The sequence below is a fragment of the Pipistrellus kuhlii genome, unplaced genomic scaffold, assembly GCF_014108245.1.
Source record: "Pipistrellus kuhlii isolate mPipKuh1 unplaced genomic scaffold, mPipKuh1.p scaffold_m20_p_21, whole genome shotgun sequence".
Classification (NCBI taxonomy): domain Eukaryota; kingdom Metazoa; phylum Chordata; class Mammalia; order Chiroptera; family Vespertilionidae; genus Pipistrellus; species Pipistrellus kuhlii.
The window spans coordinates 10151550-10175282 of record NW_023425520.1 but is presented as its reverse complement, the minus strand read 5'-3'; the positions used below and the strand labels follow the sequence as shown (position 1 = coordinate 10175282).

The 23733-nt window shown below is 55.1% G+C and overlaps 1 protein-coding gene across 1 annotated transcript; it reads right to left on the bottom strand.

Moving 5' to 3' along the window:
• Positions 1 to 960: 960 nt before the first annotated feature.
• Positions 961 to 23519, bottom strand: LOC118725889 (rho guanine nucleotide exchange factor 18-like). Its single transcript, XM_036450093.2, has 11 exons — positions 23421 to 23519; positions 14949 to 15073; positions 8722 to 8981; positions 7646 to 7796; positions 7014 to 7128; positions 5791 to 5848; positions 5511 to 5555; positions 4855 to 4932; positions 3756 to 3861; positions 3520 to 3661; positions 961 to 1118 (listed from the first exon to the last, which is right to left on the bottom strand). The coding sequence occupies exons 1-11, from the start codon at positions 23494 to 23496 to the stop codon at positions 961 to 963; spliced, it is 1314 nt and encodes a 437-aa protein (XP_036305986.2). The 5' UTR covers positions 23497 to 23519.
• Between the last annotated feature and the right edge of the window lie 214 nt (positions 23520 to 23733).

Sequence of the window (23733 nt, the reverse complement as noted above, 5' to 3'; positions counted from 1 at the left end):
AGAGAGACGGGAGACAGGATGATTAACGATAGGGTGTCCTGAGCTGGATCCGAAAATAGGAAGATCACTCTAACGAAAACAACAACAGCAACCTGGTGGAATCTGAAGTTGGAGTTTGGTAAGTAGTGTTGTTCCAATGTTGGTTGCTACATTGTGACCAATGTACTGTGGTCATCTATAATAATAATAAAAGGGTAATATGCTAATTAGACCGGGTGTCATTCCAGATGTCCTTCCTGACAAAAGCCGGGGCCAGAGGGAAGCCAGCCCATCCTGGATGCCTATGGGCGGCCCGAGGGAAGCCAGCCCAGGGAAGGAAGGCCCACGCTTGCATGAATTTTTGTGCATCGGGCCTCTAGTACTAGTATAAGAGGTTAAGGCGAAGCTGAGTGAAAGATACAAGGGGACCCTCTTTATTCTTTTTGCATCTTCCGTTACATCTAGAATTAATAGTTTAGGGGAAAGAGGGGGTCCCCCCATGGAGGGGTAGGAGGAGTTAGTTACGTTAAGCATCCTAAGATAGTTGTACACTCTTAAGTTGGGGTATACTGTATTGCCAAAATGCAGCAAAATAGTCCAGCTACAAGTTACAAGTTGGGCCATTTTGAAGCTTAGCCTGTTGGTTTGTTATAATGTTAAAATTTCTACCTAGGAGTTAGTTCCTCTAGAGGACATAATTAGTGTTGATTTTTCCTGTAACAAAATAAAACATTAGTTATGGCTCCTGCCCTGCCTGGCATTGTATTCTAGACTTGGTTGCTCAATGGTTTCTGCTAGCCACTCAAAGCAATCAATGACAGTGTCAGGCTTGTACCCAAAATTTAAATGTGATCCTTAATATCTAGTACTTCACCAGGAAGTACTGTTCAGCAGCTGTTCTGGCCTGCATCTGGGGTGCATGGGGGGTACACGGGGGTTGTCCCTCTTGCCCCTCTCTCCTGTCCTGGTCCATTTCCTGTCTTAGCCTTGCACTGCTGGCGGCCGGTGCACAGACTCCGACAGCGGGGCCGAGCACACGGCCACAGGAGAAGATGCCTTCTCAGCAGCTCCCGGGCTCCCGGTGGTCCGGCTCCTGATCCCGGGGCCCGGAGGAGGGGGCTGAAGAGGGCTCCCAGCTTCTATAAGTGCGGGGAGGGGACTGAGACCCCAGGCTCCTGGCCGGGGACCTAGGAAAGGCTCACAGCCCAAATGTGAAGAGCCGGCACTCCCTGTTCTCTGGAATTCACTCCCGGGCTGTGAAACCCCAAGTGTCCCCACCTGCTTAGGCCCAAGAGGGACAGTCAGACTCGGTGGCCCTGGCCTGGGACTTAGGGTGGCCCACAGCACCCTGTGAGCTCCCCGGCCAAGGCACCCCTCGGACCTCCTGGCTGGACACCAAGGGTTGGGGGAGGGGGCAACAGAGAATTCCTGGACAGAGAAAGGTCACCCCAAAAAGCTACTTCCCAAAGAAGCAGCCGCCCTCTGCTCCGTGGCTGCTGCGGCGAGCGGCAGTCTGCCCTGCGCCTGTTAGGTGGGAGGCCCTGCCTGAGCCCGCGGCTGGCTGGGGAGTAAGTCACACAATGTCACCGCCGGTCACTAGTGCTCCCCCGCAGGGATAGCTCATAGAGAGAAGCCCCACATGCACAGTGCTCCGAGAGATAAACGGGTTTTGTCCCTGGATCTTGGAAACTTGTGGGAAATAGAATTTGATCCCAGAAACGCTGGCTGGGCTCATTTCTTCCTGAAGAGACACTGTCTCCTGCTCCAGGCCTCTTAAGGCAGCGTTTTTCAACCGCTGTTCCGCGGCACACTAGTGTGCTGCGAGATGTTGCCTGGTGTGCCGTAGGTGCAGACAAGACAAGAATTTTATAATTTTTCACTATTTTGTTTACTTAATATTTCATAATAAAGTAATTATAAAATACTTTCTTTGTGTTTATTTGATTCCTATTCAAGAGAATTACTTTATATATAGTCAATATAGGCACAGAGTTAAATTTTTTAACATTTTCTAATGGTGGTGTGCCTCGTGATTTTTTTCATGAAACAAGTGTGCCTTTGCCCAAAAAAGGTTGAAAAACACTGTCTTAAGGGACCGAAGCTGTTAGGAAACTGGGGATGGGGGCGGGCCCAACTATTAGAAGCCAGTTAAAAGGCCAGACTTCGTCTACCACGACAGACACGGGGAGGGAAGCCTCCCCGAAAGTCAGAGGCCTTCAGAATCCGCCACCGGTTCAAGGCCCCACACCTGGACGGCTGTATTACCGTTTCAGGAAGAGTCTCTCTCTCTCTCTCTCTCTCTCTCTCTCTCTCTCTCAGCCTCGAGACAAAGGACCCAGCCCGCGCTCTTCCTCGGGGAGCGGCCCCGCCCCTCCCTTTCCCTCTCCTTCCCCCACAGACATGCATCTCTTGAACGTTAAGGAACCTGCAACCCGGGGAGCAATGGGCAGCGGCAGCTCGTCCGGGCTAAGCCCTGAGCCTGGCCCCACGGCCCCCTTTTCCCTGACTCCCCGAGAGTGAGGACGGCCCAGCCTGGCTCTCCTGCTGCTTCCACGCTGAGCCCTTTGTTTCCTGCCCCAGCTTTACTAACGGTCCCTCGTGGTCCCCGGACTCCTGCTGTGAAATATGTCCCACACCAAGTCAAGAGCCCACACAGCACCAGCTGGCCCTAGGCTCATGTGGCACACCACGGCTCGAGAGCCACATGCGGCTCTTTGGCCCCTGGAGTGTGGCCCTTTCACAAAATACCACGGCCTGGCCAAGTCTATTTTGAAGAAGTGGCATTAGAAGAAGCTTAAGTTTAAAAAATGTGGCTTTCAGAAGCAATGTCAGCCGTTGTACTGTCGATATTTGGCTCTGTTGACTAATGAGTTTGCCGACCAAGGCCCTAGGCAGACCCACTCCGGGCCAGTCCCCTTCCTGGTAACACTGCCATTCAGAGGTTGCAGTCCTCGTCCCCCCAGTGTCTCAGAAGGTGGACTTATTTGGAAAGGGGGTCATTGCTGACGTCGTATGTTCAGATGAGGTGGCACTGGAGGAGGATGGGCCCCTAATGCAATGTGGCCGACTAGCGTCCTTTAGGAAAGGGGACATTGGGAGACAGGCACACAGGCAGGCAAGACAGGATATGAGCCTGCAGTTCAGCGGCCATAGGCCCGGGGGCGGCCAGACGCACGGAGAGAGACCCAGGCTGTCTGACCTCATCCCTAGAGCCTGCGGGAGGAGCTGAGAGAGAACAGGCCGCACGGAGGACTTCGCCTGCAGCCCTCGCCAGCTAACTCCCTGCCCGAGTTCACCCTTCGCAAGAGGATTTTGATAACGACCAACGTGAAACTTGAAAGGGAATTTGGGGGCCCCCCGCTAACCAAACGGTCCCTGCCCTTGGGGACGGAGGCTGGTGCTCTCCAGGAGCCACGGTCAGCCCGCCCGCCCTTGGCGAGGGCGGAATGGGGCAGGAGTGCAGAGAGCGGAGGCGGCCACAGGAGCGGCTTAGAGAAGTGAAGGGCCTGCCGCCCGCGGGGACAGGCGGGACAGACTTACCGGGGCTGAGCGCGGGAGGGCTGCTCGGGGGGCAGGCCGAGTGGCCAGAGGCGGCTCCTCGGGACAGCTGGTGGCCGTCGACACGCTCCCTTCTCTCTCGCGCATCCTGATCCTTGTCCTTCAAAGGGCCCGGGCTTTTTCCCTGGGGACAGAGGGGAGACTGAGGATCGCAGGCTCCAGGGCCAGGGCTCGCTGACGTGCGAGGCAGGCAGAGGGGCCCTGCCCTACCCCCTGACCTTGTCCTTGTGCCTGGTGACTCGACTGCGGAGGGAGCTGAGTCTGCCCTTCACCCTGGTGGTGCCCCTGTCACTCCTCTCGATGCTGCTGGCTCCGTCCTCGCTCCTGAGGGTGGGAAGGTGGGGGAGGGGAGAGCAGCAGGGTCAGAGGGCCATTCTGAGCCAGTCCTGCACTTCAATCCTGGAATTGACCTGCCTTCACCTCCCTGTGGCCTCCTCCTCCTGTTCCACCTCTTCTGTTGCCCCACCTCTCTCCCTCCTTCTCTCACTCATCAGACATCTGAAGCTGTTTGCAAAGTCCCAGGGACCCTAGAGATTGGGTTTGCAGGTGGGCAAGGACATGATCTCAAGCTTGAGGTCCCCTGATGGGCCTGGGCTGCCATCCCTGCTTCTCCCTCTGATCACCCCCCCCCCCTCCAGATCTAATGAGCCCATAAATCCTGCCTGTTCTTCCTGCGGGATTTCTCTCAAACCCTGCCCTCCTTCCCTCCCCGTATCACTGCCCTGGCTCGCCTGATCACCGGCACATCTTACTTAATAAATACTTGTTAGGTCGATGGCAAACAAGCCCAGCTGGGCAGAATTGCTCCCTGGCGGGGATTCTGCACCCCCAGCCTGCACCCTGCCTGCCCCGCCATCTGTGCTCACCGTCCTCAGTCACTAGGCGGCTGTGGCCTCAGCTTTGCAGAGGTGACTGGCCCCTGCTGACTTCCTGCGCTGTCCCTCCTCCCAGCCCACCTTGACCCCAGTCCCCAGGCCAGAAGGCACTGATTTCTCCCCCATCCTCAGCCCCTGACTGGCGAACTGGACCTTCCCTCAGAGCCCAGTCCCAGCTGCCACCTCCTCCAGGAAGCCTTCCTCCCTCACCCCAGGTGTCTGAGGAGCCCCACCCTCACCCCTGCTGTTGCCCTTGGTGGTTCCAGCAAGAGGATGGGGCCCCCAGCTCCTGCCCCCAGCCCAGGCCAGGGTCCGAGGGCTGCCAGTAGCGCTTGTGCAAAGCTGTGCTGGGCTCCCACCTGCCCCGCCCGCAGTCTCTCCCCCCCTCCCACCCGTCCCCCAATTCTCCCCCCCCCCACCCCCAGCAGCTCTGCCTACTTACTCAGACAGGAACTCAAACCAGGTGAGGCTGGAGGGGGCTTCTCTGGGGCTGACCGACAGGTGAGCCCTCTGCTGAGCCCTGCAGGACCAGAGGGACAGGCTCCGGTCAGCAGCCCCTCCCCACCCCACGCCCTCTCCCCCAGGGTGTCTGCGGTTAGGTGTGAGCCCGCTGCCCGCTGCCATGGCCCCAGAGCCCGCCCTTCCTCCATGCGGGCTTGCATGTGTGGTCATCGAGGCATGTGCTCCGACAGAGGGCAGGGCCACGCCGGGTGGAACAGAATCAGCGAACCGGGAGCTTTCCTAACAGACGCAGTGTTGGCGGCGATGCATCGGTTCCATCTGCAGAGGCTTCGTGGCCAGCGCGGCTCTCTCCTCCCTCCATGGCCCTTCTCCCTTCCCCGCTGGCCCCCCTCCCACCAGCCCCCCTCCTACCAGCCTCCCCTCCCATGCCCCCCTCCCACCTGTCCTGCCCCATTCCCCCCCACACCTGTTGACTCCCACCCCTTCCTCTTCTACCTGTCCCTCCACATCTGTCCTCCACCCTGTGTTCTCCGCAGCCGCCTACTGCCTGTCCTTTCCCGCACTTGTCCCCATCCCGCCCCGTCCCCTGTGCCCACTCCTGTCCTCCCCCGCCCCTCGCCACCTCCTTGCGCTCACCCATGGTACTGGCGGAGCTCCCGCAGCACCTGCTGCACCATCAGCCTGGGCGGGAATGACAGCGCCCATTACAGCCTGCCCCCCGGAGAGGGGTGGCCACCCCGTGGTCCTGAAGCAGACGCTGCCCAGGAGCCCGGCCCGCCCGCGGCCTGTGGGAACCTCTGGAGGGCCTGTCCCTCCCCGGGGGAAGGTGGGTGGGAGAGGATGAGGTCATGGGGACCGAGAGGCACCGTGGCTGCCGGCACGGTCCTGGGCTCCTCCCGGCGGGGGCAGAACTCACAGGTGATCTGGCTCCACGCGGTCCTCCTCCAGGCGCTCCGGCCCCGGGGGCTCCAGGCCTGGGAGTGACCCATGTCAGGAGCGCGGGCGGGAGGAGCGCCCCCACCCCGGCTCCTGCAGGGGGCGCCGCTGACCGCCCTGCAGAACTGGAGATGGCCCCGGGCCCTGCCACTCTCAGGGGGAGAGGCGGGAGAGGGAAGAGGGCAGGGATGGAGGTATCCCCAGCTTTTCACAAGAGCTTAGGATGTGTTGTGTGTGAGTGAGTGAGTGTGTGTGTGTGTGTGTGTGTGAGAGTGTGTCAGGGTGTGTGGGTGTGTGTGTCAGGGTGGGTGTGTGTCAGGGTGTATATGTCAGGGTGTGTGTGTGTGTGTGTGTGTGTGAGTGTGTCAGGGTGTGTGTGTGTCAGGGTGTGTGTGTGTGTCAGGGTGTGTGTGTGTCAGGGTGTGTGTGTGTGTCAGGGTGTGTGTGTGTCAGGGTGTATTATGTCAGGGTGTGTGTGTGTGTCAGGGTGTGTGTGTGAGTGTGTCAGGGTGTGTGTGTGTCAGGGTGTGTGTGTGTGTCAGGGTGTGTGTGTGTCAGGGTGTATTATGTCAGGGTGTGTGTGTGTGTCAGGGTGTGTGTGTGTGTGTGTCAGGGTGTGTGTGTGTCAGGGTGTGTGTGTGTGTCAGGGTGTGTGTGTGTCAGGGTGTATTATGTCAGGGTGTGTGTGTGTGTCAGGGTGTATATGTCAGGGTGTGTGTGTGTGTGTCAGGGTGTGTGTGTGTCAGGGTGTGTGTGTGTGTGTCAGGGTGTGTGTGTGTGTCAGGGTGTGTGTGTGTCAGGGTGTGTGTGTGTCAGGGTGTGTGTGTGTCAGGGTGTATATGTCAGGGTGTGTGTGTGTGTGTCAGGGTGTGTGTGTGTGTCCAGTGGCTGGAGGAGGCACACTGTCTCAGTTCACGGTGTGGGTCTGGCCTGCAGGCCTGCCTGACATTGGGAGACACAACTCTCAGGACCCAGGGTCTGAGACAAGAGGGGGCGACCAAAGAGAGAGTCAGAGTGAGAAGGGAGGCAGGCCATGGCGGTGGTGGGGCCTTGGCTCGAGACCTGTGGGGAAGGGGAGGGGAGGGGAGGGGAGGGGAGGGAGGGGCAGAGGCCCTCCCCTGCTCTGGAACCCCTCCCCCAGGACTCCACATCCCCGGGCCCAGCGCCCTGCTCGGTGTGAGTGCGGGACCCCGGCCTGGCTACCTTGGGCAGCTCGAGCGGGCACCTCGGAAGCCCGAGAGCTTTCCACGGCGCTGATCTCATCCAAGGTCACGGGCACCGACTGTGACCTCACCCTCTCCTCCAGGCCGGCACCTTCCTGCGGGAACAAGCAGCTCACTGAGCCGGCGGTGCCAGGGCTGCAGGAAGGCTCCGACCCAGGCGGGCGCCCCCGGCACAGGGCAGTGGGCTCCCAGCAGCCAGACCCGGAGCTGGAGCCGCACCCGCACCCTCCCCAGAGGTGTGCCGCCGGCCCCCTGCCCGGGCTGCCCCTGCCCCTGCCACTGTGAGTGAGGTTCCAGTACCAGCCCGTCCGCAGGCCAGCCAGGAGCCAAGGCGCTCGGCTCTCCCTCCCGGTGTGGGCCGGAGACCGGACTGAGAAGAGGCCTCGGGGTGCAGACTCCGAGCACAGACTCCCCCCTTCCCGCTGCGAGGCCGCCTGCCGAGCCCCCTCCCCCGGCCAATGGGCTGCGCTCTGGATCCTCAGGCCCGGCTGCAACGTCAGGGCTCCCCAGGCGTGGGCCCCAGCACGGACCCGCCATGGCAGGTGTCCCATGGTGAGGCTCTCCTCCCCCGCGGAGGAGTGTGACTGACGGGCGGCTGCAGGCCGCACCCACCTTGCCTGGGTGCTCCGCTGGGGTCCCGCCCCCAGAGAGACGCTCCTTGGTCCAGGCCTGCGGACTCTCCCCAGGAAGGTTCAGAGCAAGGGTAGCCAGCGTCCGCGGGAGACACGGCCCCTCACTCACGGCCGAGGCGTCGAGGCTGCACCTGGGGGAGAAGGGAGGGGTTCAGGGCTCAGCAGGGCTCCTCCACCGGCACCGGCCGCTCGGCTCCAGCATCTGGGGGGGGGGGGGGGCAGGGGAGGACCTGAGGATGGCACTCTGGCCATGGAGCGGGGCCCAGATCTCCCTGTATCAGAGGGGGCGCGGGGAGGAGCCAGGCTGGTGGATTTGCTGAAGCTACATGTGCGTCACGGACCCCCATTCTTACAGGGACTGGCTTTCTGGTTGGGGTGAGAGGGTTGCGGGGTTGGGTGGGTGGTGGCTAACGCACCCGCCTCCACTCTTTAGGGCTGCCACTGTGGTGTGTGTGAAGTAGAGCATTCATTTGTGTCTTTTTAAAAATATATATTTTTTTATTGATTTCAGAGAGGAAGGGAGAGGGAGAGAGAGAAACATCGGTGATGTGAGAGAGTCATTGACCGGCTGCCTCCTGCAACCCCTTCCCCCTCCACTGGGGATCAAGCCCACAACCCGGTCATGTGCCCTTGTTTGGAATAGAGCCTGGGACTCTTCAGTCTGCAGGCCGATGCTCTATCCACTGAGCCAAACCAGCCAGGGTAATGTGTGTCTTGATTCCAAGGGCATCTGTGGCTTTGTGCATGCACGTGCCACTGTCCTGAAGTGGGACATGTGAACCAATAGATGTGGGTCAGAGCGAGTGCATGTGCCAGCCTGTGCGTGAACGTGGGCAGCGGTACACTGGGTGTGTGTGGGCAAGCGTGCACACGTGGGCTCGCCCCTGCCCGCGGTGTGTGCACAGTGTCGTTTGGGGCTTGCGCACACTCATGTTTTCCCGTGCACGTGGATGTGCGTGTGGGCATGCACGTGTGTCCTGGAAGGGGGCTGCCTCTGCTGGTGCTGACGCCCCTGATCCCAGAGGGGTCACGGAAGGCTCCGTGGCGGGGACCAACCTCTGCCAGCTGTCCGAGCAGCTGCGGGGCCTCGCCCAGCTGCCCCTCCGCGGCCGGCCCCGGGGGCCCGCGGAGCCGGAGGAGGCCGACCCGCTTCCTGCTGCTCCGCTGGGCGGGTCCCTGGCCCCGGCAGCTCCAGTCTGGCCGTGGGCAGGGGCCTCGAGGCCCAGGTCCTGGAGATACTGGCTGCCCTGAAGGGCCCCCCAGTCCAGGCTGAGGTCCTCTGTGCTGTCCCCGAGCGGCCCCGGAACCGCGTCCTCCTGCAGGGGGTGGAAGAAAAGCACATTGGCGGAGGCAGCAGAGGCCCCAGACCCAGCCTGCCCGTATCCCTCTGTCCCACCTGAGCTCAGCGCCTTCTCAGGGGGTAGGGGTGGGGGGGCACGGGTGGAGGGCAGTCCCACAGGCCCCTGTCTCACCTGGGCCTTCTAGGCCTTATTCCCCCAAAGGGCTCCCGCCTCCTCTGAGTTTCCGATGGACCCATGGTCCTCAGTAGCCCTGCGCTGCTGCTCGCCCTGCTCCTTTAAGGCTCAGGGGAGATCAGGCTGCAGATGCAAGCTGGCGAGCGCCCAGCGCACAGAGGAGCGCTGTCCTTGCTGCGCTGCCTGCAGGCTCCTGGTCTCCGGGCTGCTTGGGGCTCAGCTGCTCCTGGCCCTAAGTCTCCCCACCACGCTGGGACTAGGGTGTGGCATCTGCCCGAGGCACAGAGCTGAAGGGGGGACCCAAAACTCAGGAATCAAGATAACGTCTTAATGTAATTTTTAAAGCAACTCAAAAGCAATGCAAGGAGATTCGTGATGATCACATTCTCAGCATTTAAGGAATTGCAGTACTAGACCCCGCACCCTCCTCGCTCAGCTCCCCCACCTCTGCCCCCTCCTAGAGAGGACTCGGACACATCTCCTTCCACTGCCTTTCCCTCCTAGCTCCCCGGCTGCTCCTAACGCCACAGCTCCTCCGCACAGCACAGTACGAAAGGCTCCAGGGTCGGCTGCCCCTGCTTCTGGCCAGGCGTGGCCTCAGGTTCCCTCCCACCCAGGAGGCAGAGCATGCCAGGCAGGGTTAGACACCAGCTGCGCAGATGTGTCTCCCACAGCAGCTCCACCAGGGGGCAGTATTTTCCGGATCCGGAGACAAAGCGGCAGGGAGGAGAAAGGACTAACCCAGAGCCACGCAGTCCGCAGTCCGTAAACAGCAGAGCGAAGCTCAAACTCTGGTCTGTCTGGACCCAAGCTCTATGTTCTTTCTTTACTCTGATCTCTGCTCCTTTCCCCCTGCTACCTTTGCCCTTCTCTCTCTTCCTCCCAGTCATTCTGTTTGTCAATTTTGCAACACCTGCCTTTTCTTCTTCTTGGAGACCCTTTTCTCCCAGCCCACTTAGAGTCAGCCTGGTGAACTCCTATTCATCTTACAAAACCCAACTTTGGCATGCCCTCCAGGCTCTTGTCCCAACCTCTTGAGGTTAGGCCAGGTGTCCCTCTGTCCCTTTCCAGGCCTCTGTTAGGACCGTCTCCAGATGGGTAAACCCCAGGTGTCATGTGATCTCAGGAAGCCCTCAATGGGCTGTCCCAGCTGGTGGCCTGAGGGTGTCCCCTGCATGAATTCTGCAAGAGGGCCCTTGGAGAGGATTCCTGGATAAAATACAGGACTCCTGGTTAAACTGAATTTTACATAAACAACAAGTAAGTTTTCTAGTATAGGTATATCACAAATGTGGCAATGTTTGACATTTCAATCCAGCTGGGTGTCCTGTCATTTTATTTGTGCAATCTTGCAACCCTACCCCCGGACCATGTGACACGGCCTGTCTTTTTACCGGATGAGGGAGAAGGGAGGGATTCCGGCAGAGACCTGGGGTGGGGACGTTTCCAGTTCGAAGTGGAAAAATACCTGCTAACAGGAAGCCAGGCTCTGGGTCCGAGGAGTCTTGGCTGGCAGGAGGCAGCGGAGGCCGCACGCGCTCGGAGTAAGGGAGGGAGAGCGTGCGGCCCGGCCTGCTCTCCTGACCTCACCCACTTGGCTCTCTCTGCATTCTGACCTCTCCCTCGTCATTCTTGGGATTGTGGCAAAATATGCATGAGAAAGTGGACCAGTTCCTGCCATTTGTACGTGTGCAGCTCCGTGGCATTCAGTGCACTCACGTCATGTCACCACCATCCAGCTCCAGAGCTTGTCATCCTCCCAAATAGACACTCAGTCTCCGTCCAACACCACTCCCCTTCCCTCCTCCCTCCCGCGCCCTCCCGCCCCCTCCCGCCCCCTGGGGACCATTACTCCACATCTCTGTGGAGGGGATGCCTCCAGGGACCTCCTCTCAGGGAAACCACAGGGTATTTATCACTTTGTGTCTGATTTATGTCATTTGGCCTGATGTTGTCAAGGTGTATCTGTTCTCGCAAGTGCGGGATTCCATTCCTTTTTAAGGCCGGATAACAGGCCGCCGTGTGGGTGGGCGGCACAGTGTGTGTAGACAGAGCACGTGGTGTGCATGCGTCATCTGCTGGGGGCACTGGGCTGTCTCCACATGCTGGCTGTTGTGGATAACACTGCTTTGGACTTGGGGGTGCCGATACGTGTGAGTCCCTGCTTCCAGGATTTTGGGGCAGATATTCAGAAGTGGAATGGCTGGAGCGCATGGTAATTGCATTTTTGATTTTTCAAGGACCTGCCACACTTTTCCAGGCCTCCTTTCTTCCGGAATCTCTCCTTTGTGCCCAGGTCTGCTTCCCTCCCACCTCCCCGGCCTCTCCTTCTCTGCCTCCCCTCCTGCCCTCTGTCCTTGGCTCACCAGGGCCCCTTCTTCAGTCTCTGTCAAAACGCCTGGCCTCCTGGGAGGGACCTTGGCAGCAGCCTCCTGTCAGATCTCCAGTCCCACCCCGGGTGCCTGCACAGCCTCTAGCGACCTCCTTTCTCCCCAGCCACTGCCCCGAACATTTCCTTGTGGTTCTGGCTTCCATCCTCCTATACATATAAACACGTCAGGACAGCCTCTGGGCCTGGGCCGGGACCCTCTCCCTCTCTCGCATCTGGTGTCCCTCACGGGAGGCAGCCGTGGGCACCCGGCCAGAGCCGGGTGGCAGGCGGAGGGCACAGGATGCCCGCTCAGTGCAGCTGGCACACTGCTGGAGGAACTGGCAGGCTTCACTGGGGCCACACCTTCCCTCCAGCATCTCCTGGTGAGAGAACGTGTGACCGGCCCACGGGGGCCTCTCGGGGCCTCTGACTCATCACTGCAGCTGGCTCAGGCTCTGCTCTCTGGGCCGTGGAGGGAGAACCTTGGGGAATGGGCTCCCCGTGCAGACCCAGAGGCCAGACAGCCCGGGATCCCCCTCTGCAGATGGGCTCACTGCGCAGGTTTAAATACCGCACACAAAGCAACTGCATACATACTGTTTCCCTTGTACTATCTCACCATGGCCAAAGGGAGCCGGTTTTAAATAAAATAGCAGATAAATACCAGGAGGGATGGTTCTCGAATGGCAGCCTGGTAGAAAGTCCTTACTCAAGGTCTGCAGTCCTGTTATGGCTTTATTAGCCAGCTCAGTGTCCCCACGGCCAAGTTCCTGTGGGCCTCAGTTTCCTCATCTCTAAAATGGGCTGATGGCTCTGCAGGTAACATGAGACAAGGTTTGCACATTGCTCGACTGGTGGGAGCAGATATCAGGTGGTTACTGTCTTTATGTCCCAAGTTTCCTATTTCAGGAGTCAGGGCCCTTTCTCTGGGCAAGCCACGCAGCCCTTGGCTGCTGGAGCTTTGGGGATGAAATCCAGCAATTACAATAGGTGATGTTCCAGGAAACCTTTAGACAGCTTCCACAGCCAAAACCCAACCAAAAAACCCCTAGTTCCTACCACATAAAATAGTCTCCACATGACATAAAAATTATTTCTTTAACTGTCCATTTTGGACAAGTGTCATACATTTTTTTTTAATTGACTTTCAGAGAGAGAGGAAGGGAGAGAGAGGTGGTGGTGAGGGGGAACATCAATGTGTGAGAAAGAAACTGATTGGTTGCCTCCTATGAGCCTGCAACCTGGGCTTGTACCATAACCAGGATTCCAACAGGCGAACCTTTGATACAGGACACAATGCCAACCAACTGAGCCACACCGGCCAGGACCACGTTTCATGTATCTTAAAATGATCTACATCTTATTAGTTCATAGGGTTTCAATAAAAAGTCCTACTAAATGTGAAATTGAATCAATCAATCAAGGCCAGCTTCCTAGAGGAAGTGACAGCCGTGAAGCCCGAGGAATGAATGGGAGTTGGGTAGGCAGAGGCCATGGGTGCGGGCATTTCAGGCAAGAAAACCCAGCAGCACGTTCAGAAGCCACAGCCTGAGAGCTCACAGCACCTCCAGAAGCAGGCAGGAGAAGAGTTCCTGGTGGCTGGAGATGTGGAGGGAGGGGCTGGGCTGGACCAGGAGGCCTGGTGGGCCAGCTAAGAATTTAACCTTCAGGCTCACAGTGGTGGCAGGGACTTAGGGGCTGTGATTTGCCTTTGGAAAGATTATGCAAGATGCAGAGCCAAGATGGGCTTGGTGGTGGGTGGAGGAGGGCAAGACGGGAGCTGGTGGAGCAGGGAGGACACCTCTGAGAGTGGTTATGGCGGCCTCTGCCAGGGGCCTGGAGAAGGAGGGAGAGATGTGGACGGAACTGAGGCTGTGCAGGGTGGCACTCACAGGGCTGGGGCTGGAATGGGAAGGAGGGGCAAGGACCATGGCTCCCCTTGCCTCCAGCGATGGTGACTGAGTGCCACGCTGAGACACGGAGGTGTTGGGTGCAGAGCCTCCCTGCATTGCTGAGTCTCACTGCTCCCCCAGGCAGTTTCTCCCTCACCATCTTGTTGGCCTGTTTGTCTGCAGCCCATGGCTCCTACTCAAGAGGCCCAGAACCCTGGAAGGAGCTGTAACTCAATTGGCATCTCTGTCCTACTTGTTTATCCTGGATAGTCCCTGACACTTGAGCCAATTAGTTCCCTGCTTGGCTCTAGCGTCTCTTATATGAAACCAGAGGCCTGGTGCATGGATTCGTGCATGGGTGGGGTCTGGCCGGCCGGCCTGGATGGGGGCTGATGGGGCCTGCCTAGTGGAGGGAGGGGACATGGGAGGTTGGCCGGCTGGCCCTTCCCCCATCAGGGTGGGGGAGATTGATTGGGGGCCAGCCTGGGCTGGGGGAAGGGCTGGGAGAGGTTTTGGGGGGGCCAATTGGGGCTGGTTGGCCACTATAGTGTGTGTCATTACCACTGGTCATGCTGATCTGTTCTGGTGTTCTGGTCACTTGGCTTTTATATATATAGATTAGAGACCCAGTACATGAAATTTGTGCATGGGTAGGGTCCCTCGTGGCTGCTGGCTGCCAGCTGGAGCCTCCCTTTCCCTGGCTGCCTGCTGCCACCGCCAGCTGGGGTGGGACCATCCAGAGGGAGGGGCCGCAGGCAGGTGGCTGGCCAGCCCACCCCCTGGTGGAACTCCCAGTTGAACTCCTGGTCGAGGGGACAATTTGCACATTAGGCTTTTCTTATACAGGATGACAGAGGTGGATACACAGAATGCTCTTCCTTAGAGTGGTGGGCAGTGTAAAATGCCACGCAGATCCCTTCAGTGAGGACCTGCTGCCCAGATGTTGTGGGGACTGTCAGCAGATGGTTGCCGCTGTCAGCCCCCTCTGGGAAATCACATCCTTCCCTGAGTCGCCCACCTGCTACACTGACTGATGTGTGACTGTATGACTTGGCCATCTCAGCCTGGCTTTGGACCGCTCTGCAGGTGGCTCCAGCTCAGAGCTCCCATGTGAGCTTTTTCTTCCCTTTACATCCATCGTCTGCATACCCACTCACCCATCCAATCACCCTTCCATCCATCCTTTCATCCATTGTCTATCTGTCCTTACTCCCTCCTTTCCTTCCTTCCTTCCTTCCTTCCTTCCTTCCTTCCTTCCTTCCTTCCTTCCTTCCTTCCTTTTTTCCATACATTGTCCAGCTGTCCATGCACCCATTCATCTCTCTGCCCATCTTTCCTCCCTCCCACCCTTCCCTCTCCCTTCTTGTTCCAAAATGATTACAGTTTCCCCGTCTGTAACATGGGATAATAACTAATTTGCCAGGTTATAATGAGGTCCCCTGAGATGGTGCACACCAAGTGCCTGGTGACAGGCAGGTGCTAAGTAAAGTGTACTTGCTGGTCCTGGTGCCTTCGCTTCTGCCTGCCTCAGCATCAGACACCTGCCTGCTCATCCCCCATGGTGGAGAAGAAGTCCAGGTGCCCAGGCCTCCAGGATCCACAGCTGCTGCTGGTGGTCAAGTCTGCAGCCCCAGTGTCAAAAGACTGGACACATGGCTTGGACTCAGAGCCTGTGGAGAAAGGCAGGACAAGGTGTCAGGCTGAGCTGGAAGGTGTGAGGAGCCCTGAATTCTGCATCTGGCATGGCTCTCCACAGGCCTCAGTTTTCTTATCTCTAAAATGAGATGATGGTTTTGAGAAGGAGGAAAGAAAATGGTGGCCCCAATAGGCAGTTGTGTCATGTACCTCATCCTGGAGCCAGACTAGAAAAACAACTAAATCGGAGAACGTCAACCTGGAATTAAAACCCAATTGACATCACTGGATAAATCTTCTAGTAAAAAGAAAAAAGAAAAAAGAAAAAAACAGCAAAGAAACAGCAATCCAAAAGGACTCACTAGATCAGATGGAACTAATTGACATCTTCAGAACTTTTCATCCCAAAGCTATGGAATATACATTCTTCGCAAGTGCACATGGGACATTTTCAAAAATAGACCACATATTGGGACACAGGCTAAGTCTGTACAAATTCAAGAAGATTGAAATCATATCAAGCATCTTTTCAGATCACAATGACATACAATTAGAAATAAACTCCAACAAAAACAATAAAAAACAAACACGTGGAGGCTAAATAGCATGCTATTAAACAATGAATGGGTTACCAAAGAGATCAAAGCAGAAATTAAAAACACCCTTGAAACAAATGACAATGAAAACACAACAATTCAAAATCTATGGGACACAGTGAAAGCAGTCCTGAGAAGGAACTGGTCTACCTCAAAAAACATTACAGGTCTACCCCCCAAAACAAGAAAAACTGGTAATAAATTATCTAACCATACAACTTAAAGAACTAGAAAGAGAGCAGCAAGAAAAGCCCAGAAAAGTACAAGAAAGGAAATAATAAAGACCAGGCAGGAAATAAATGACATAGAGATAAAAAAAAAAAAAATCCTTTGAAAGGATAAATAAGATTGTCGAACCTCTAGCCAGACTCACCAGGAAACTAAGAGAGAGGACCCCGCAGGGAGCAGGCCTAAGCTGGCAGGTGAACATCCCCTGAAGGGTTCCAGTCTGCAAGAGGGTGCAGGCCAGGCTGAGGGATCCCTCCATCCCCATGCACGAATGTCATGCACCAGGCCACTGGTATAAAATAAGATTCTAAGTTAATGTCCCAGTCTCTCTTTTTTTTGTGTGTGAGTACTCGTTCATTTACTGTAGGGACTTTTTATTTCTGTTTTTAAGATCTCTTCTTATATACACGATTTCATATTGTTAGTCTACTCAGAAAGAAAAAATGTGGGAAATAATTATTAAATTCCCCAAGTATTCATCCTAAAGGACTGGAGCTACAAAAGTGCCCTTGAATAGGCTGCAGAGATGGCAGCAGCGGGGAAGGTGTGAGTGTGGGGGCACTCTCTTTGTTAGAAAAAACTGGTACTTTTACACTAAAGCCGTTAGAGGCCCAGGAGTCACTGCATTCCAGGGAACAAACCCATGGCCTGCTGTCCCCCCACAGACACACCCACCCTTCTCCAGCCTCCTAGGAGCTGCCAAGGTCATGTTATCTCTGTTATGCTTCTTAAAAATATAAGTATATTTTCCATTGGAAACATAAGCCTATTTCTAAAAGTAAGGGGGGGAAAAAGGTTTTTACTGTATTTGCCTAAGAAGCAAAGATTTTATGTACACACTAGAGGCCCAGTGTGCGGAATCGCATGAGGCGCCCGCCTCCCACTGTGCCCCAAGAACTTCTGTTCTGGGCTGGGCGAGGGGGGGAGTAGGGACCAAGAGGTGCTCCATGTGCCTCCTGGTGACTACAGCGTTATGACCACCAGCCTCTTACAATATAGATTATTAAAATAATTATGTTATTTTTTTATTTTTTTTACATTTTTTAAATTAAATTATTATCTGTGTACATATTTTAACATTGCCCCTCCCAATACATACACTCCCTCCCCAGAGTTTTGTGTCCATTGGTTGTACTTTTATGTATGTATACAAGTCTTTCGGTTGATCTATAAAATAATTATGTTATGTTAATAAAAAACTTAATTACTTTAAAAATTACTTAGAGTAATTAGGCAAATTAGAGTCCTTACTTGCCATCAATAGACTACTGCTTGGAATATCATAAAGGAGCATTTAGAGTGGACAGACCCCACCACATGGTTTACTAAAACCAATTGGTACCTATCGGACTAACCCTTGCTGTCACTATAATTCTCTTTGTTTTTCTTATAGTCTATAAAATCAGAACTCAAGCAGTGAACGCACTTCGCAGACCCCAACCCTCCAAAGCAGGAAGTTCGCTGCCTCCCTCTGCAGCCAGCAAAACAAAAAAGCGGGAGATGTGGGGAAGCATAGAACTTGGTTGAAATGTCTGTAAGGAGGATTCTCCCAAAGGTTGGGGGGGCCTTAGGGGACCTTGCCGAAGGCAGCAGCTCTTACCTTTACTTTTCCAAACAAGTCTGATCCCTCCCCCCCAGGTGTTTTTCTAGAATCTCTGTCTAGTCTTTAAAGATCTGACCGTGTAAAAGCCTGTGCTTTCTCAAGGATGCTTATTGTATCTAGAGGTTAATTTGAGTTCACGCTGCTGTTACAATAAAAAGCCAAGGAGGCAGGCAATCAGGGCTATTTACTCCTAAAATAAGCAAGCCCCTAAGCCTCTCTTTCACAGAAACGTGAGTCTGAGTAATTTGTTCATTGGCCACTCAAGTCAGCCCTGGCATCAAGTTATTAGTATGCTACAAAGCACTGTTCTCAAAACTGGTACTGACACAAGAACAGACATATAGACCGATGGAACAGAACAGACAACACAGAGATCAACCCAAGCCATTGTGCTCAATTAATACTTGACGAAGGAGGCACGAGCATACAATGAAGTCAAGACAGTCTCTTCAATAAATGGTGTTGGGAAAATTGGACAGATTCATGCAAAAATATGAAACTAGACCACCAGCTTACAGCATTCAGAAGAATAAACTCAAAGTGGATAAAAGACTTAACTGTAAGACGGGAAACCATAAACATCCTAGAAGAATTCATAGGCAGCAAAATATCAGACATATGTCATAGCAATACGTTTATTGATACATGGAAACTAAGGGAAAATAAACGGATGGAACTACATAAAAATAAAAATCTTCTGCACAGCAAAACCATCAACAAAGCAACAGAGAGCCCACTGCATGGGAGAACATATTTGCAAACGATGCATCTGATACAGGGTTTACCTCCAAAATTTATAAGGAACTCATACAACTTAACAAATGGAAGATAATTTTATTTAAAAAATGGGCAAATGACCTAAATAGACACTTTTCGAAAGTGGACATACAGAAGGCCAAGAGGCAATTGAAAAAATGCTCAAAGTCACTAATCATTGGAGAGATACAAATCAAAACGACAATGAGGTACCATCTCACACCTGTCAGAATGGCTACCATCAACAAATCAACAAAGAACAAGTGCTGTGAGGATGCGAAGAAAAAGGAAACCCGTGCACGTCTGGTGGGAATGCAGACTGGTGCAACCACTGTGGAAGACAGTATGGAGTTTCCTCAAAAATGAAAAATGAAGGTCCCGTTTGACCCAGTGAGCCCACTTCTAGGAATATATCCCAAGAAACCAGAAACGCCAATCAGAAAGGACAGATGCACCCCTATGTTCACAGCAGCACCATTCACCATAGCTAAGATCTGGAAGCAGCCTGAGTGCCCGTCAGCAGGTGAGAGGGGCGAGGGAATCCTCTCTATTCCAATGTGTGGTGAGCAGAGAGAGCGGGACAGCACAGGGCTGTCATACCCACTAATCCCTCTCCTCCCAGTTGCATGATGCCCCAAGTTTGGGTGGGGGGCACGCTGAAGTTTATACAATTTGGGGAGGCCTCCTTTAAGAAAAAGAATACAAAATTATGAATACAAAATTGCTAGGGCCTTTGGAAGCAAAAACGGCAAAATATAGTCAAGGCAGAAATAAACGCATTTGATGAATAAATGAATGAAAAGAGTATACATATACACATACATGTGTGCAACCCCCACCCCCCAAAAACCTATACAGGAAACTGAGAAGACTGGGAAACAGCTTGACAGTTCCTCTAAACGTTGAGCATAGTGTCAGCATACTACCCAGATATTCCACCGCTAGCTATCTACCCAAGAGAAATAATCTCATATGTATGTCTACCCCAACACAACTGTTTATATCAGCACTATTTCTAATAGCCAAAAGGCGGAAATAGCCCCGAATACCCATCAATGGATAAACGAATACACAAAGTGTGCTCCATCCATACAGCCAGAAACACGAGTGACGCACTGACACACACTGCAACATGGACAGACCTTGAAAACAAAAGAGCCAGTCACAAAGACCACGTGGTGTGTGAGTCACTGTGTGAAGTGCCCACAACAGGTGCATCTATAGGGTCTAAGGAAGGAGGTCAGTGGTTGCCTGAGGCTGGGGTGGGGAATGGGGGATCATGGGCTGGTAGGAAAAGGATACAGGTTTGTTTTCTTGGGGGGGAGTGGAAATATTCTAACATTGTGACAGCTACACAGAGCTGTGAATATACTAAAGGCCTGCACACGTAAAGTGGGTGACTTACATGGTGTGTGAATTGTATCTCAGTGAAGTTGTAACTAAAAAAACTTGTGGGGGCCCCTTTCAGAGTATGGTGGGGCGGGCCTGCAGGCTTCAGCTCCACTTGCTCCAAGGTAGGTGAGCCTTGCTGCCCTTGGCTGCCTCACGGTGTGGCCAGGTCACAGTTCCATCACCCCGGCTTCCCGGCCGCCCCCAGGCGGATAGAGGGACCCTGTTCTGCCCTCACGACGCCTGCATCGAGCCCCTCCCCCACCTGAAGCCAGGGCAGCATCTGTGACTCAGGGGGATATTGCAATAAAGCAAGCAGGCTGCAGGGTGAGAAAGAGCAGGTGTGGAGGAGGGTCCTGAGGCTGATGGGAGCTTGGGAGGGAGAGGCAGACCCGTCTCTGGGCCACGTCCTCAGAGGCCCCTGGAGAGGCTGCAGGGCCTGCCTGCGGTGCCCTGCAGGGGTTCATGGGGCCAAAGACAAACTCATGCCTGGCATTTGCCCCCTGCAGGTCTGCCACCCAAAGGCTAAAGGTGAAAGGCCAGAGATGAATTAGGCTTTTGACAGAAATTTCTGACCCCAGAACAGGCTGAGCTAAATTCTGATGACAGACTCAACTCTGATGCTGGTGTTGCATGTTGAGCCCAGTCTCTGTGTCATGGAGTCATAGGCTGTCATTCAGTCGTAGACTGAGCCCTGAGCTTCAGTCTGTGACACCAGGATGGATGTCACGGCCCTCTCAACTGCCCCCACACACTCAGTGCTCTCCCGTGTGCCTCGGGGCTGTCCTCACCACTCTTTCCCCCCCGCCTGACAACGGGGACTCTGGTCCTCTGCGGACAGTCTGTGCCAGAGGACGCACCCTTCCCCTCAGCCTGCGGTAGTGCAATTGGTTCATTTGTGCCCTTCTGCACCAGGGGTCCCAACATCCCAATGTGGCTCCAAGCCTACAGCCAGGCCCTCTGTATGACAGCTTTCCTGCTGCAACAGCAAAATCCAGGAGCTGAATCAGAGCTCACATGACCCTCAGAGCCGGATATCTGTAGCCTCTGGCCCTTTATGAAAGGGTTGCTGACCCCTGCTCCGGATCATAAGGGCAGGTTCTGTATCTGATTCCCTTTCATATCTCCAAGCCCCAAGTAGAATCTTATGCTGTTGTTTTTTTAATCCTCACCTGAAGGTATTTTTCCTTTGATTTTTAGAGAGAGTGGAAGGGAGGGAGAGAGACAAACATGGATGTGAGAGAGGCACATCTATTGGTTTCCTCCCGCATGCATCCCTTGATCAGAATTGAACTCAGGAGACACTTCAGCCCACAGACCAACACTACCCAAATCAGCTAGTGTATTAGTCAACTCCTATTGCCTGGGCTAGTGATAAGGCCTTCACACAATTGCATTCTCATATTCTCAAAGCAACCCTTTGAGTCCCTACTATACAGAAGGGGAAACTGAGGCTCAGAGAGATGTACTGATTTTCTCAAGGTCACACCAGAGCTGGATGTAAACCTAGGTTTTTCCAACTCAAAGCAAAGGACTTATAAGCAACAGGTCATTCTGTGGTGAGCTTATGAGTGGATAGATGGGTGAATAAGTGTTAGATGGATGAATGGGTGGGTGGTTGGATGGGTAAATGGATTGTTGGATGGATGGATGGATGGATAGTTGCTAGCTGGTTGGATGGTTAGATGAATAGATAGTTGGCTGGCTGGTTGGTTGGATGAATGGGTGAATGAGTGGATGGATGGTTAGATGGATGGATGCTCAGGTGGATGTATGTATGTATGTATGTATGCATGTTAGATGAATGGATAGTTAGGTAGATGATGTTTAGATGGGTAGACAGATGAATGGATGGACAGTTAGGTGATGGATAAAGGACAGTTGGCTGGTTGAATAGAAGATGGTTAGATGGATGGATGGTGAGACGGGCGAATAGATGGACAAGGGGTGGATGGGTAGTTGGGGGGGGAGGGGTAGGTGATGTGGCAGGGCCCAGAGGCAGTGAGGAATTACAGCAGGAGATGGCATTCTTAGGGGATGAGCCGGTGAGAGATGTAGATGGAATGGGGTCAGAATCATGGCAGAGAGGCCAGGTAAGAAAGAAGCCAAGCTGAGGCACAGGAGGCACTCATTAGGTTTGTACGTACTGTACTTGGGGGAATGAGTGGGAACGTGTGGCCAGAGGGGTATCGGGGACGACAGCGAAGAAGGGGAGGGCAGCCCCGCTGCAGGAGCCTCCCAGGAGGTCCCCCACCCCCCTGCTTGTCTGCCTCCTCAAATCCAACCCCACCATTTCCCAGGAAGGTCCAGGCAGCTGTGACAGAGCCTAAGAGGGACACAAACAGGGCTTCTCCCTACGCCCTCCAGGGCTAAAGACGAAGGACGCTCGTGGGGAGTCACTCTGCTCCCCTCCTCCCCCGACAAGATCCTCTTGAAGACGCTGCCTGTCAGCCCGGATTCAGGTCCTAGGCAGCCTCTCCCTCCAGCAGCATCTGCAGCCGCCGCCACAAAGCGGTTTAAGAGCCACCCCGGGTTCCCACAGCTCACTGTCTCACCTGCTGGCCTAGCCGGGCAGGGAGACTGACCGGGCTGGGTGACCGGGAGCTGGTAGGCCTTTGCGAGGACCTGGGTCACAGGCGGGTGCCCTGCTGATCTGCAGCTGAGGCATTCAATTCTGCAGCATTGCCACCCACTGGTGGATTTAAAAACCCGCCCCAGGCCCTCCAGCTGCCCGCACTGGCAGCTTTGTTCATTGGGCAGGACATACCTCAAAGGTGGCCTTGGGACAGAACTGGTTTTAAATGCCGGTTCCTCTAGCTAGTCCTTGCTGTGTGACCTTGTGCAAGTCAGTCAGCCTCTCTGAGTCTAATTGCATGAGACTTCACAGCTGGCAGCAATTCCCATCATTATGACTGCTCTTCAGTTGTCACCCTCTCTCTCCCCAGCCCCACTCTCAGGTCCCTTGACATCACTATCTCCTCCAGCGGAGTGCCAAGCGCACAATGGGCTCTCAGGGAGTCTGCAGGAAAAAGAACTAACGAACCTTCTCATTACCCCCTCTTGAGTGGGCATCCTTTGCCACCTTGAACAAGTCCTCAGCTCTCTCACGTAATGGGGCCAGAATTTGCTGAGGCCGAGCAGGGGGCTGGCTTGCCTCGGAGACGCTTGTGGGAAGGTAGGGGGAGCCGTGTGTGTGTGTGTGTGTGTGTGTGTGTGTGTGTGTGTGTGGTGGTGGGGGGGGTGGTGTTGCTATCACAGAGTGTCCCACACACCGTGGCCCCGGACACCATCGGCTTATCTTCAACGGCTAACTTCCTCCTGAGATTGAAGAAGTACCTTTTTGCAAAAGCAATACACCCAGGCGGGAGGATATAACACAAGGGCCCCTCTAGCCACCGCAGAGGTAAACTGAGGCCCAGGACGGGGGTGCGTGTCACTGTCCAATGTGTGTGTGTGTGTTTTCAGGGGAGGTGCCTACCAGGACCCCTGGGTCTCAGCCCTGCTCGCTCTGCTGAGCCTCTGCCCGGCAGCCGCCAGAGCTGGCAGTGTCAGGGCCCAGGACGCTACGAGGCTGCCCCGAGGAGCTACAAGGTGAATCCTCTCCTGCACACGCACCTCCTGAGACAAGTCACGCGGAGCCTGGGGAGATGTCTCCTCCCGGACAAGAGGGACCCACAGTCTGGGTGTCCCATGGGGTCCCGGGGACGAGGAGCCGGGGGCTGCCTCAGGCAATCCGTGCCCAGGCCGAGGAGCGCTCGCGGTGGGACCCGTCTGCTGGCCGGTGCCCGCTGCTCGCTGCTGCCCACTTACCTCTCTTGAAGGCCCACCGCTTCAGCCACAGCTTAGGGAAGGCCGGCCAGGAGTGGTTGAGCCCTGGGGCAGCCATGGGCAGGCTCGCGGGAGAGTGTGCAGCTGAGATGGAGCAGCTCAGCGGGAACCCGTGCTGGCGGGAGGGGCGGGGACTGCTGCAGAGGCTGCCAGCTGCAGCGCCGAGGGACCTGGGGCTGGGTCTGGCTACGGTCCACCGGACTCCAGCCTGGGGAGGCCAAGCTCTGGCAGCCCCCACCCCAGCCTCCCAGCCTCCTACTGGGCTGGACAAGACCTCCCGAGGGGCTGAGAGCCG

Coding starts and splice junctions, on each gene's coding strand:
- LOC118725889 (XM_036450093.2), bottom strand. CDS start 23,496: ATGGCTGCCCCAGGGCTCAACCACTCCTGGCCGGCCTTCCCTAAGCTG. Junction 8,982..14,948: donor CCACCATGGGGGATGAGCAG/GCAGGTGTCTGA, acceptor CACCCCCTGCAG/GAGGACGCGGTTCCGGGGCC. Junction 7,797..8,721: donor TGCTCGGACAGCTGGCAGAG/GTTGGTCCCCGC, acceptor CTTCTCCCCCAG/GTGCAGCCTCGACGCCTCGG.